Source organism: Mastacembelus armatus, chromosome 15 (genome assembly GCF_900324485.2).
Source record: "Mastacembelus armatus chromosome 15, fMasArm1.2, whole genome shotgun sequence".
Taxonomy (NCBI): Eukaryota; Metazoa; Chordata; class Actinopteri; order Synbranchiformes; family Mastacembelidae; genus Mastacembelus; species Mastacembelus armatus.
Genome location: NC_046647.1, coordinates 8,691,031 through 8,705,728, shown reverse-complemented (window position 1 = coordinate 8,705,728; position 14,698 = coordinate 8,691,031). Strand labels below are relative to the sequence as shown.

The 14,698-nt window shown below is 43.7% G+C and overlaps 1 protein-coding gene across 2 annotated transcripts in view; it reads left to right on the top strand.

The window, feature by feature from the left end:
• disc1 (DISC1 scaffold protein) overlaps positions 1-14,698 on the top strand; it is a 41,613-nt gene that overhangs the window by 8,156 nt on the left and 18,759 nt on the right. For both annotated transcript variants that reach the window (XM_026309112.1, XM_026309113.2), the window contains exons 6-9: positions 63-295; positions 3,073-3,127; positions 4,774-4,876; positions 5,052-5,240. In XM_026309112.1, coding sequence (XP_026164897.1) covers positions 63-295; positions 3,073-3,127; positions 4,774-4,876; positions 5,052-5,240 — 580 coding nt within the window. The remainder of the gene's footprint in view (positions 1-62; positions 296-3,072; positions 3,128-4,773; positions 4,877-5,051; positions 5,241-14,698) is intronic.

Sequence of the window (14,698 nt, the reverse complement as noted above, 5' to 3'; positions counted from 1 at the left end):
AATAACTAAACTTGAGTAAAACCTGAAAATGAAAACTGGAATCATAAATGGAACCTGTGCAGGAGGAGATAGCAGAGCTTCAGCGGAGGCTGGCAGAGCTGAAGGACCGCAGTCGATGCCTGGAGCAGCAGATCCAGCATGAGGAGCAGCAGGTGGAGGCCGAGGAGCTGGAGGGCTCTGTGCTGAGGAGCTGCACCGTGGCTCAGCTCCGAGACATGAGCCGGACCCTGGAGGACCTCATCACCTCGGAAAACCGCATGCAGATATCTGTCTCCCCTCCACCCTCCATGCTCAGGTCAGAGGAACATACCTACAAAATATTCTTTTCAGACCAAACAATTTGTTTGCGTGAATGTTATATGGCTCCAAAAGGATCTTATGAATGTGTAAATGCACCAATGTGCGCAATCAGAAAAAAGCTGTTATAGACATTTCATGTGCAAGAAAAAAATATAAGTGAAGCATGTGATTAATAGCTAACATGACTACTAGCTGCAAACTTTCTGCTATATGAGTAAACATACTCATACCAGTGTTTTTTTCCAAAGATATTTCATGGAAACACTTTATTTCTATAAAACTTATTCCATAAGACCTTTTCAGATTTAGATGTCCTCTTTTAATTAATGAAATATTAAGCTATATAAAAAAAATCATACCTGCTGTCCCTTTGCACAGTCACAATTTCATTTTTATGCAATCAGTGCACAATGAAAATCAAATCCCTATAAGGACACAAAAGCACATAAAAGCACACATAAAGCTGCACATATCTTTTAGCTTTTGCTGTCCAGAAAATGTAACGAAGCCTTTGTGCTTCTGCACTACATGGTATGTAATTGAGAATATGTGTAAATGTATGAGGAACATGGAAATGTCACACGGCACACTGGAGTGGTCTGCGGAGAAACATTTTCACACTTTATACATTTGAATTTTACACTTCTGTGTGATTTTTCCTATTCGTCACTGGAGTCTAACTGATTGGCTGAGCCTGAACGTTGCCAGACACCATAAAATAAAGTCTAGGGGCAAACTTTAATACATTACCATCACTCACTGCTGAGTTGTTTGGATTTCATATCGAACTGGTAGAATGTTTATATATTGGTTATATATGCTAATCTCATCTATATGTTTGATACTATATGGATCATAGGGGACACACAAAATAAGTGTGTCAGGTTAACACACCTGGTCCATTTAATGCAATCATAAGGTTAGTGTAAGTTTAAGTTCCATGCCCTCAGATTCACTTATTTCTTCTTCAGGAGACTGTTGTAGCACCTGCAGTACTACTAGTCACCAGGTGGGGTTGCTGCAGGGCTATGTGTGGAAGTGACACTACAATGGTCAACGGTCCATGAATGTTTTTCCCTCTATCACGGCCCATATTGTCTTATCATTAAATTAGCTCATTTGGAAGAGGAAGCAGATCAGCTATTTCACAGAGTCTTTGCCTCCTGGATTCATTTATCTTCTCTCAGAGTGGCATTTTAGAAATGTCTCACAGCAAGACTGTCTGCATGTGTCTCAAATAACCTAAAATAATGGCACAGGAGGGAATACAGTATTTTTACGTACAGAGACAACTAAAATTGCACACAGATGAATTTCTTTTGCCGCTGGTCACATGTAGCTGTTGTTCTTGTGGTGGTTGAAAACATTTAATCTGGAGCATCTGCCAACTCAATCTAATGCAGTGCAATCATATAAAAGACTTCGTAAAGTTTTAAAAACAAAACAAAAAAATTTTCAGGCTCAGAGTTTCAAGCAGCCTCAACTATTTTTTTCTTTATTTCTCACATTCTCTGTGCCCCCAATCCGCTTCTGTCACACCTGCTTGAACCTGCTTTGAATTTTAATGGTTTTTCTCAGATGCAAATGATTACTTTGCATCATATCCTCTGAAGTTAATAGCCTGTGAGGGAGCACTGCGGAAAGCTGCTCTGTCTTGCCACACATTAGAAAGACATGTAAATTGTACTTATCGCCTTCTCAATGGCAAGACCCACCATCACTGGTATAATTTGCAATGTGACATATTTTCACCCCAACTGGAATCCATTTATCCTCGCTACGGATTGAAACTGACCTCAGATCTGATATTCAGCTTCGCATCTCCAGGTGGGATGTTCTAGGTCATCATGATGATTGTGTTGTAGTTCCCTCTCCAAATTACACAGGGCATTTCTCTCACATATCAAGGTGGATTTTCTTATGGTTACTGGATTAAAGACATCCACACTCTCCAGAGCAGATGCAAAACAGGATGCTGTAACGCTGATGATCACAGGCAACAATTTACTCTGACTCACCCTGAACATCAGCTTGAATAACGTGTAAAGGGCAGACCGATTTTTGGGATAGAAGGAGAAGGGGACTGACTCAAGGACACTGTGTTATGCATAATGGATTTTATGCTTTTTTTTTTTTCTCCCCATCTATTAATGGATTTATATCTGTCACCAAACAATTTGACCTGAATGGTTTGTCCTTTTTGCATGTTTGCATATAGTAATAGGATTACTGATATAACCTTGATATTTGAAAATGTTCAGCTCGACACTTGAATCTAATGGGCGAGTCAATGAAACCCTGCTTTACAGGGTGTCATCATTGCAGGAACAATCAAAATTCAGCTAACTAAATATTGTAAATTGTGGGTTATTTTAAAATCACAGATTTAAGTCATGTCTAAGAAGCGCATCTTATGTTTAAATGTTTAATTTGTAACATTTATAGGGATATATTAACAGAAATGTAATAGTATTTATGAATATCTCATCATTAGTGTCTCATCACAGTCATTGCATTTTTTTCATCTAAGAATGAGCCTGATAAATCTACACAGGGAGTGGGTCTCCTTTCACAGTTGCAGGCATGTTGAGCCATAATATTTCTACAGTAGCCCAGAACAGACAAACCTAACACTGGCCAGGGGATTCCAGGTAGTTGTGTTTTGTTTTAAAAGGTGACAGCCACAGTACTATCCCTCAGTCCGGGAAAGTAAACTGGACTTTTAATCCTCCCATTAACTTGCACTGTAACATTTGAATTCATTTTTTGCAGGCTCCAGGAGCAGGAACAGGCATTGAATCTGTCAATCAAGGAAGCTACTGCAAAAGTAAGTCACTGTTCCTCTGACCTGGTTTAGTGCAGCAGCTCAGCCTTCTCTCAGCATGCCAACAATGACTGAATGTGGATCCAGTGGGTAATAAGTCAAACTAGACAGTGTGTGTTGTGTGCCAGGTTCAGTGTGTTAAATATGCAAACTAAATGGCAATGTCTGTATTCATGTACTTATTTCTATTTAACAACACAGTGAACTCTCCATAGTTGTATGCTAAGACTCAGAAGCAACAGCAGATGTCGATTTGAATAAATCCTCCTGAAAAATCCTCTGTAAAACAGTACAACACTGTAAAAATACCAAGGTCTGTTTTTCCTGCTTTTCTGATGAGAAATAACTTAATGAATTTGCCACTTCTGTGGGTTTACTGTACATGTTACTGTAGTATTCCTGTGTGTCAGTGGCTTTGCATGCTTCCATGTCTGGTCTTGTCAAGGGTTTGTTTCTCGCTCTGACTGATCTCTATACATATATCTCACAGCTGGAAAAAGTCAGAAGCAGCAGAAATCTATAAGAAGCGCTGGTTTAAGAATACAAAGAGAGAGACACAGCAGGGGATGTGGCTCTCTAAAGACCTTTTTACTGTCACCGTGTCCTTTAGAAACCCTTCATCAAATGGTTGGTTGATGCTACGACTGCACCTCAAAGGCACATATGAGCCTTCCACCAAGAGACACATTTACCACAATCACAAGATCGGCCATTATCAAATGGAAATGAAAACTTTTGTTCCTGAATGAGATATTCGCACCTGCTGTGACAAAATGATTGCTGCCATGAAAGTAACTTTTACTTTCTCTATTGGCTCTTTCAAAAATGACAAATACCCTGATGTTTTGAAATTAAATAACCAATGTCAGAATTTTTATGCAGTTTTAAAGGCACCTCAGAGCAGATTCCAGTTCATGTAGTGCATGACAAAAAATTATGCAAGTCTCTTTGGAAAAGAAAAAAAAAACTGTTTTCTATATTTCTGTAGGAAGAGAACTCCCTGGAGATGTTCTGCCTCAGAAATACCAACCTATTTGACAACCTTTTCAAAGTGCTGCCGAAAACTGTGTCAGATTCATGAGAAAATGCGTCAGAAAATCCGGCTCCACATCCCTTTGAGCAGTGAAAAGAGTTCCTCAAAAGAAGGAAGCGCATCATGGGGGTTGCTCAAAGTGAATACATTGGAAAGAACAGAGGCTTAAAGGTCAGAATGAGGGCAGATGAGGTCCAGACAGGCTGTATCTGAAGCCATCAACCCCTGTGTGAAGACTGCAGGTCTGAGGTGCTTCATCCCCATCAGGCCTGTGACATTCAGGGCCATTTTCCTCTCTGACATTCTAATGGTGTCTTTTATGGAGATTTCACATTTCCCTGTCTGTCCACATGAAAGGAGACTCTTTTTTGCTAAAGGTTATGGACAAGGTAACATATCGGCATTGATGTTCTGCTGTGTATTCAAAGCAGCACGAGCGCAAAAGAACGGAAATGAATCTGTAAGGTCTTGTAAGAATGAGTGTCAAAAAGAAAATGAAAGCGGAATTGGAAATGAGCTGTGCATCCTGTGGGATCCATGTGTCTGCAAAGGTTTTGTCAGTTACCACCCTCCCCCCACACTCTCCTCTGCCTCTTCCTCCTCTCTTTTTCCCCAGGTGGTCATGAGTCAGAGGCTAGGCAGCAGCCTGAGAAGGAAAGTCAGTGAGACTGAAACACAGCTTTTGGCACTGCATGAAGCCAAACTGGCAGCCATCTCAGGTAACTGTCCACTTAGACCCACCCCAATGCACCGCCGTGTAGGTTTCACATTTTTTATTTACCTCATTTGCTTCAATCACCCACCATTAGCCTCACTTAATTACATCATTAATGATCGAGGCGCTCATTGATGGGCGGCGTAAGAGTCATATCTTCCTGTTATGTGCCGATGCAGGTAATGATTTTGGCAGTGCCAAGGAGCTTAAGGCAGAGATGAAGGCAGTGTACACGGAGCGAGACCGGCTGGAGGCTCTGGCCAAGAGGCTGCACAGCCTCAGCTCGGGGAGCAGCCAGGAGCTGGCCAAGATGAAGGAGCAGCGGCAGCAGCTCAGGAAGGAGCTGGAACAGAGGGAGGGCCAGCACGGTGAGTCACTTAGACCTGCATCGAGACCACATGAACTAGACTGCTAAGGGCATTAGGATAAAACCAGAAGCACCAAATCATCCTCTTTACTGTAATAAACCCACTCTGTTATATGTGTAGTTATATTTAAATAGCTTAAAGCAATCTGTCCATTTAATATGGTCCTACAAATGATTCACTAAACCGTGCATTAAGAGTGGAAGTAGCAAATTCTCTGCACCCCTAAAACTCACTAATTGTCATGTTATATATTTGTTTAAACTATAGAAACACCAGATTACAGGGCTACAGGCTATGTGGCAGAATATGTCTTTGCTTGGCAAAATAACGTCCTGCCAACCAGCAGAGACATCACAAAGTTGCTACTCCTGGCCAAGAAACAGCCCAGTGTAAAAATACATCAGTTTACATGGTCACTGACAGATGGCTATAAATCATTCAGACAACATAATTAGAATAATAATTCATTTATTATCTCACCATAATTAACCACAGTTTTTCCCTTCTTCAAACCCAAATCTCAGTTATTATACATGTATTTGTCCTATGTTGCTTACAGGGGCCTACAGATAAGAGTGTTGTAGGCAGAGGTGGGATTGAACCAAAACAGTGAACATGTGGGGCCTAAAACGAAAACAATGAGCTGAACTATGTCCCACTGATTCAAGAAAATGTTCGTTGTACTTCTTTGAATACAGCTTTTAAATATTAGTTCAAAATGGAACTGTGAGGTCTCTTCAAGAGACAAGTATCTTCTTGGTGTTGCTCCACGCTGGGAGGACATCAGTGGACGATGACTCTTCCAAATGAAGAAGTGATCTGTTGTCAGTGGGGACCAGGCATCAAATGAATTACCAGCAGGATTGGCAGTTGTTAACAGGAGGAAGAGGAGTAGTGGAGGGGTTGTGCAGTGGAAACGAGCGTTAGATTGTGTGAAGTAGCCAATTACCTCCAAGCTACTCAGTGCAGACATGATATATCAGCGCTCTCACACACACTCAACCCAGAGGATGCCTGAATGCTGCTTCAAGAAGGGCCATGTGTTTTAGGGCTGAGGTGTGTGGGGGGGGGGATTGGTTTGTCCTCCTGGCACTGGCACAAAGATGATCGTCTCATCTTGAATGCGCACTCTGCTGTCACTAGGGGGCACCCTTTAATTGTTGCAGTCATATTGCATGGATTTGGTATTTTTGTTCATGTTAGTTCTGTCATTTTGTATTATTGTGATGCAAAAGCATATATGTTTCCTTTTGTTCCCTCTAGATCCATGACACTCAGTCGCCTGCGTGATTTTTATTGCTAAAATACAGTCCTGAACACCTTGACTTGCTAAACAGATCGCATTAGTCTCTTCCCTGACTATCACCAAAGATATATTCAACTTCACCTCTGTATCTTACAAACACTGTGGGCCTCGCACAGGATAATGCGACTCGCAGGTACACAGAGGGTGGTAAAACAATGACATACAACTCATCTGGTGAAACAAAAGAAACAAAAATCAGGTGGGTAACACGTCAGAAAAGTGGGAAGAAATGGCAAGTTAATGATTGGTTGTGCAGCGGGCTCAAATGCTCAAGTGGGCGCACACAATATGGCAGCAGGCGCAGTTTCACAATGTGTTGCTGACACCAAGCAAGGGGCTCATTATACTGTCATCCTATTTGGTAATAAGGGGGTGGCACATGCTAGCTTGAAACTGATAGCCCACAAACAGCACATTACCATTTCTTTAGTTGGAGGGGATTAGAAATTACTGTCAAAGTCAAGATGGCCATCCTTTTGGCTTCTGAGGCATTTCTAGCACATGCTAATGACATGAGTGTCATCTTATAACAAGAAAATAATACGCCTGTTCATGAAAAGGTCTTTTGTCATGACATTAAAGCAACACATAGCTCAGCTGATTCCTCGACAAAATTCAATGCACGTGCAACCAGTTAAACCACACAGCCTCAGCTTGTTGAGCATCTCCGCCCAGTGTACTTAGTGGTGTGGGGGTTATTGGCCTGGGAGCCACCGTGTCCCAAATTGCCGTTGGCGTGAGTGCTGATGAACGCCAAAACCATTAGAGCCCGAGGTCTAATTCCCTGCTGAGAGTATAATTTTGTTCCCAAGAGAGATCAGGAGTGATACTAAATTTACAAATAAATAATTGAAGAGCTGAACAAGATGAATAAATGACCCCCAAGAGTGAAGACATTTAAATGTGAAGCCTGCGTCAGTGTGTGTCCTTTATGTTCCCATTTATTCTCCTAAAGCCAATTTAAAGCTATTGTTAGTATACAGGCAGCATGTTCTGAAATAGTCAGGTAATTTGACTCTCCGTGATGAAGACAATAGACTGTATTGGTCCACGTGGCTCCACTGGAATACATTTATTTAAATATTTTGTTGTCTTTTGCTGGTACTCTACCATCTATTCAGCTCCTACTCCATTCTCACCTTTGTGCAGATTTTGGAGCCTCTCCAGGCCAAACTTAACTGCACATACTAGTCCAACAGCTAAAGTGCACATAAAAATATTGTCACTCTGTGTTATTAAACAAATGCAATTCCCTCTTATTGGAATGCCAATAGTAGAGGCGAGGACATATTTGATTTATTCATGACTACACCTCTCACAGGGTGATTCTGCTGAGAACATAGTGGAATGGATGACAGCTTCTCTTCTAAAGAGTGTCTGAATGATTGAGAGCTGTGGAGTGGTTAAGTGGACCTGGGAAAATAATTTCTGGTTTTTGTCTCTGAAGCTTTGGCAGTATTCATTTTTCCTGTGATTCAGTAGGGGATGTCAATCTATTGTGAATTTGTCAGGGGTAACATAAGAACCATAAGATTCACTGGAAAAACAAAAGGGAACTTGATTGAGATCCAAGTACAATAGCTCCCAAAAAAAAAAAAAAACCTGTGAGAGGTGTAGTCATAAAAAAAAAAATATATATATATATATATATATGTGTATATGTATGTATGTATATATATACACATACATACATACATACATACATACATACACACACACACACACACACACACACACACACACACACACACACATACACACATACATACATACATACATCCGCACGCACGCGACTGGATAGCTCAGTGGTTAAGGCCACTTCGGTGCGGGTAGACCAAATGGTCGGGGGTTCGAATCCCGACCAGGGCATCACCAGTGTGGGCCCTTAGGCAAGGTCCTTAATGCTACTAGCCTACCTCAGTACAAATGAGTGATAGAAATACTGGAGTCGGCTCGGACGTCGCCCGGGTCAACAAGGTCCGCGTCAGGTGCTAGGGGACCAGGGCAACCTGATGAGAAATGGGCTACTGGAACAAGACACTCGTGCACGAGGGCTGATAACAGAGAACTGTTGGAATGCTACTACATGAGTAACCCCAGCGATAGGGGCTACAGGGACCTGTACAGGGATGTGGGACCTATGGAAACTCCGAAACCCACCATCCACACTAGGGCCAAAGCATCTAGTAGCTCAGTGTTCCAACATCCGCAAACGGCAGCTGCTATCACAACTAGAGATTGAAGAAATACAACACACATGCTACGGCAAGGGGGAGCCAGGACGCCAGGTCAGGGGGAAAACAACACCACCCCCACCCGAGATTGGGTACCAAGCCCCAATGACAAGCCCCGACACGCTCAACACAAGAGCAGCTGACCTGAGAGTGAAGATCGTAGGCAAGATGGACACCTGGAACCTCCGCAGCCGGTTACCAAGACTAAGTGAAGTACTCTCTGAAAGTCTACTAGAAGATGTGAATGCAGCATTACGAACAATCCCCACTGTGACCATCACCGAGACCAACAAGCTGATATACACCACGGCAACAGTGATCCTTGAGATGCTTGGCCACAGAATACATTCCACCACCAAGGAGCAGTACCCTGCCTGGAGAAGGAGGTTAGAGGCAAAAATAAGGGCAACACGGAGAGAAGTCAGCCAACTATCAGAACTGCAGAGAAGGGGGATGAAGTTGGGTAAGAAATACAGCAGGCTGTCCATACCAGAGGCCCTGGAGACTGCCAAACAACGACTCACAGCCCTGGCCACACGCCTGAAGAGGTACACCAGAGAAATAGAAGCACGGAGAATAAACAGGATGTTCTCCACCGAACCATCCAAGGTGTACTCTCAGTGGGAGGGCAGTAACACGAGGGCAGACCCACCAAGGCTGGAGACTGAACAATACTGGAAAGACATATGGGAGAGGGAGGCATCACATAACACCAGTGCCCAGTGGCTGGCAGACCTGAGAGCAGACCACAGCAACCTCCCTGAACAAGAACCAGTAACCATCGCAACGGCAGATATCCGAGAAAGGGTCTCCAACATGAAGAACTGGACAGCACCGGGGCCTGACATGATCCACACCTACTGGCTAAAGAAGCTAACTGCCCTCCATGAATGCCTGGCAGCTCAAATGAACCAGCTGCTAATGGATGGGACTCACCCAGAGTGGCTAACTGAAGGCAGGACAGTCCTGATCCTGAAGGACCCCCAAAAGGGAGCAGTCCCATCCAACTACCGTCCGATAACCTGCCTCTGCACAACCTGGAAGCTCCTGTCGGGCATCATAGCGGCTAAGATGAGTAGGCACATGGCTCAATACATGAGCGGGGCCCAGAAAGGAATAGGTAAGGACACCAGGGGAGCAAAACACCAACTACTGGTGGATAAAGCGGTCGCTCGAGACTGTAAGACCAGGCAGACCAACCTGTGCACCGCCTGGATTGACTACAAGAAAGCCTACGACTCAATGCCTCACACATGGATCCTGGAATGCCTGGAGCTGTACAACATCAATAGGACCCTAAGAACCTTCATAAGGAACTCAATGGGACTGTGGAAAACAACCCTAGTAGCCAACCTCAAGCCAATAGCACAAGTCTCCATCAAGTGCAGCATCTACCAAGGAGATGCTCTGTCCCCGCTGCTGTTCTGCATAGGCCTGAACCCCCTCAGCCAGATCATCACTAAGACTGGCTTCGGATACCGACTGCGAAATGGGGCAACCATCAGCCACCTCCTGTACATGGATGACATCAAGCTGTATGCCAGGACTGAACGAGACATCGACTCACTGATCCATACCACCAGGATATACAGCAACGACATTGGAATGTCATTCGGACTGGACAAGTGTGGTCGAATGATAACAAAGAGAGGGAGAGTTGTCAGGACTGAAGGAGTTGAACTCCCAGAAGGCAGCATAGCGGATGTTGAGGGCAGCTACAAGTACCTTGGAATCCCACAGGCAAATGGGAACCAGGAAGAAGCCGCAAGGAAAGCAGCCACAGCCAAATACCTACAGAGGGTAAGGCAAGTCCTAAGAAGTCAGCTAAATGGGAAGAACAAGGTCCAAGCCATCAACACCTACGCCCTGCCGGTCATCAGATACCCCGCTGGCATAATAAGCTGGCCAAAAGAGGACATAGAAGCCACTGATGTCAAGACAAGGAAGCTCCTCACAATGCATGGAGGACTTCACCCCAAATCCAGCATCCTGAGACTGTACGCTAAGAGGAAGGAAGGAGGCCGGGGACTGGTGAGTGTCAGAGCCACCATCCAAGATGAAGCGGCCAAGATCCATGAGTACATCAGGAAGATGGCCCCAAGCGATGGAATACTTAGTGAATATCTCAGGCAACAGAAGCCCGATGCAGAGGACGAAGAGCAAGAACCATCATGGCAGGACAAACCCCTGCACGGCATGTACCACCGACAGATACAAGAAGTGGCTGATATCGAAAAGTCCTACCGGTGGCTGGAAAAAGCTGGACTGAAAGACAGCACAGAGGCACTGATCGTAGCGGCACAAGAACAGGCCCTGAGCACAAGATCGATAGAGGCCGGGATCTACCACACCAGGCAGGACCCCAGGTGCAGGCTGTGCAAAGATGCCCCTGAGACAATCCAGCACATAACAGCAGGTTGTAAGATGCTAGCAGGCAGAGCGTACATGGAACGCCATAACCAAGTGGCCGGCATAGTGTACAGGAACATCTGTGCCGAGTATGGGCTGGAGGTCCCAAGGTCAAAATGGGACACACCTCCAAAGGTGAGGGAGAATGACCGAGCTAAGATCCTGTGGGACTTCCAGATACAGACCGACAAACAGGTGATGGCTAACCAACCGGACATAGTAGTGGTGGACAAACAACAGAAGAAAGCCGTAGTGGTAGATGTAGCAATCCCAAGTGACAGCAACATCAGAAAGAAGGAACATGAGAAGCTGGAGAAATACCAAGGGCTTAAAGAAGAGCTAGAAAATATGTGGAAGGTGAAGGCAACAGTGGTCCCCGTGGTAATCGGCACCCTCGGGGCTGTGACCCCCAAACTGGGAGAGTGGCTCCAACAGATCCCAGGAACAACATCAGAGATCTCAGTCCAGAAGAGCGCAGTGCTAGGAACAGCTAAGATACTGCGAAGAACCCTCAAACTCCCAGGCCTCTGGTAGAGGACCCGAGATTGAGGAAGACACACCACCCATAGGGGTGAGACGGGAATTTTTTTTTTTTTTTATATATATATATAGATATATATATATATGACCACTTATATATGCCAGTTGAATTCTGTATACTGCTATGCTTTGTGATCTCCTTAAAGCATCATGTGTCATTGAGTGGGCAGCATGGCGGCTTAGTGGTTAGCACTGTTGCAAGGTTTGATAGGTGACTCTAAATTGCCCATAGGAGTGAGTGTGAGTGTGTGAGGTTGTTTGTCTCTATGTGGCCCTGTGATGGACTGGTGACCTGTCCAGGGTGTACCCCTGCCTTTCACCCAGAGAGAGCTGGGATAGGCTCCAGCAGATCCCTGTGACCCTGGTTAAGGAATAAGCAGGTATAGATGATGGATGGATGGATTGATGGATGGGTTATTGAGTGTCTCTCTGAGATATTAGTCTGTCCCTCTTCCTCCATTAGTTATGTTGCTGGGCTTGCTGTTAAGCTCTGATATATTCATATAGTGTATCTGCATTTGCTGACTGTGTGTTTGTGTTAACCTGCAGTGCTGTTGTACTCAAAACAGCCTAAGCTGAGTTTCAACACATTAATCACCGTCAGTGCCTTTAACTCAATTACAAAGACAAACAATTTCTCTTCTGCCTTATTATGTTCAGGCTTTTATAACAGGCATATTGGTGGTGCTGCATTAGCACGGAGCCACCTCTAATCTGTGCGACAGCACGAAGGCTTCACAGATGTTTGCTGCTTTTATTGTTACAAGGCAATGAAGAAATTACTGCATTATTCACTTTCAATTAGGGAGCTGTTTAAATGCTCATATTGCAGCAGCAAATCCAAACACCTTGCCATCGTTAACTTCTGCAGCCTCATTAAAGCCCATAACTTCATCATCAGGAACTGTGCAACTGTAAGATATATCTGTCTACATCACTGATTATAATGATTACATTCATCAATTTTATCAACTTTATTTAGCCAAAGTAATTATATCTTCATTAAACCTAATGAATTAATATTTTGACCTATATGAAGTAAATGGTTTTTGTTGCAGCATCAACACATTGTCGTCATTCAATGGTGTTTCAGCTTTGTTTGGATTATGAATGAGTGGCCTCTTCGATTTTGGCCGGGGTCCTTGGCAGCAATCAGTGATGTTTGGTGCCTGCTGGGATCACTGGTGTGAGGGGAGGCTAAGCTCATGAATTTTCCAATGTGAGCTCTGTGAACGCTTTTGTGAGGTTCCTTCAACACCGAATATACTGCTGCACATATCAGGGACTAACAGAGAGGCTGTCTTCTTTATGGGCTTTTTAGTGCCGATTTTATTCGCATGGCCTGCCAATGACAGCAGCCTCCTGTGGACCTATAGGAAGTGGTAATATCACCCGGTGCTCTGGTTCCACTCAGCGCAGGAGGAGGCTCTGCTGCTTGATGTCTTGTCCCATTCTATAAAGAAAAGATTATTTTAATCTGTCATGCCCGAAAATGCTCACTACTTTTGCCACCAGTTGGCATGGCGACAGCATGGCACTCTCCTCCGCAACAGTAACAGCCCTGGATGAAATATGAAGTTAACACTTAATACACTAATGTCTGCATCCTCCATATCCACTGTATTCATCTGCTTTTTATAATGACTCTTTCTATTCCTCACTGTATATTATTTCTAAATCTGGGGCTTTCTCTTGTTTGAGTCACAGCCTACTTTGTCCTCTCTCATATGTACATGCTCTGTGCCATCCAAAGTCAGACTTAATGCCCCCATGTATTATTCAGTGGCTATCTGCTTGCATGCTGCTTAACTGAGCTGGCATGAATGAAAGTTGACAAGGGAGACTCTGTCAGGTAGGATAGGATCTCACAAAGCAATTAGAGGGGTGGTAAGTGAGCTGTCTGGTCCACGTACACCAGATCTGTTCACCAGATATGTGATAGCTACTCCAGCGGGCCCCACTTGTCTTGCTGATTGAGCAGATTTGGCCATTTTTAATGAATACAACTCTCAGGCAAGATCTCCCTTTCTGTGACACGCACATGCAACCCCCATAAATAGCCTAACTACCTTCATCCTGTTTCTTCCCCCTAAGTACGGATGGGATTGAGTGTGTATAAGTGTGTGTCACCGCCACTTTCTCTCAGACATTTTCCTTTTCTCCCTGCTGTGCCAGCCCACAGCCTGTCTCATCCTGGAGCTGATGTTGTCTAATAGCCACCATCAAGACAATGATATAAATTATATTTCAAACCTCAGTGTGATTCAGAACACCCAATTAGGTGACTCCCTCTATGTGCGCTCTAGTCAGTGTGAGCACGTGGCTTTGCTCTCCAACCACATTTGGCCTGTGCCTTCTTTAAAACTGAGCATATATACTTGTGACCCTTCATCATAGGTTCTTATTATCTATTTTTTGCAAAGTTCAGTGAAAAAGCCTGTTTTGTGTGCACAGTAAATGTGAATCTGCCGCCAGCAGGTGGTAAGTTCAGTTTAGCATAAAGCCTGGCTTATCTAATCAGCACCCGAAAGCTCATGAATGAACTTGCTTGTTAAAAGCATTCAAAAAGAGCAAGTTAAATTGTTGTATGCTGGTTTATTTCTTAGTTATGTTGGAAACAAGATTATACATAATCATGTAATCATTAAAAAAAAACAATTACACATTTTGTATTCAAATTAAGCGAGAAAGATATAACATTTTAATTAGTGGCCTTTATAGAGGTGCTGCTAGGCTACTTTTCCAAGCCAGGTTAACTGTAAGCCAGCTGTGGCTCCATATTTAGTATACAAACATGAAAAATATTAATCTTCTCAAATAGGTTTACTCTATTACCCAAATGTTTAACTTTGAGTTGCTGCCCTCTGATTGTAATATTAATATTTTTACAGCCCTACATAGTTAAAAGTATCCAGGATTTTGCAAGAAAACAATAACTAGAGGAAAGTCTGAAAAAATATCCAAAACAT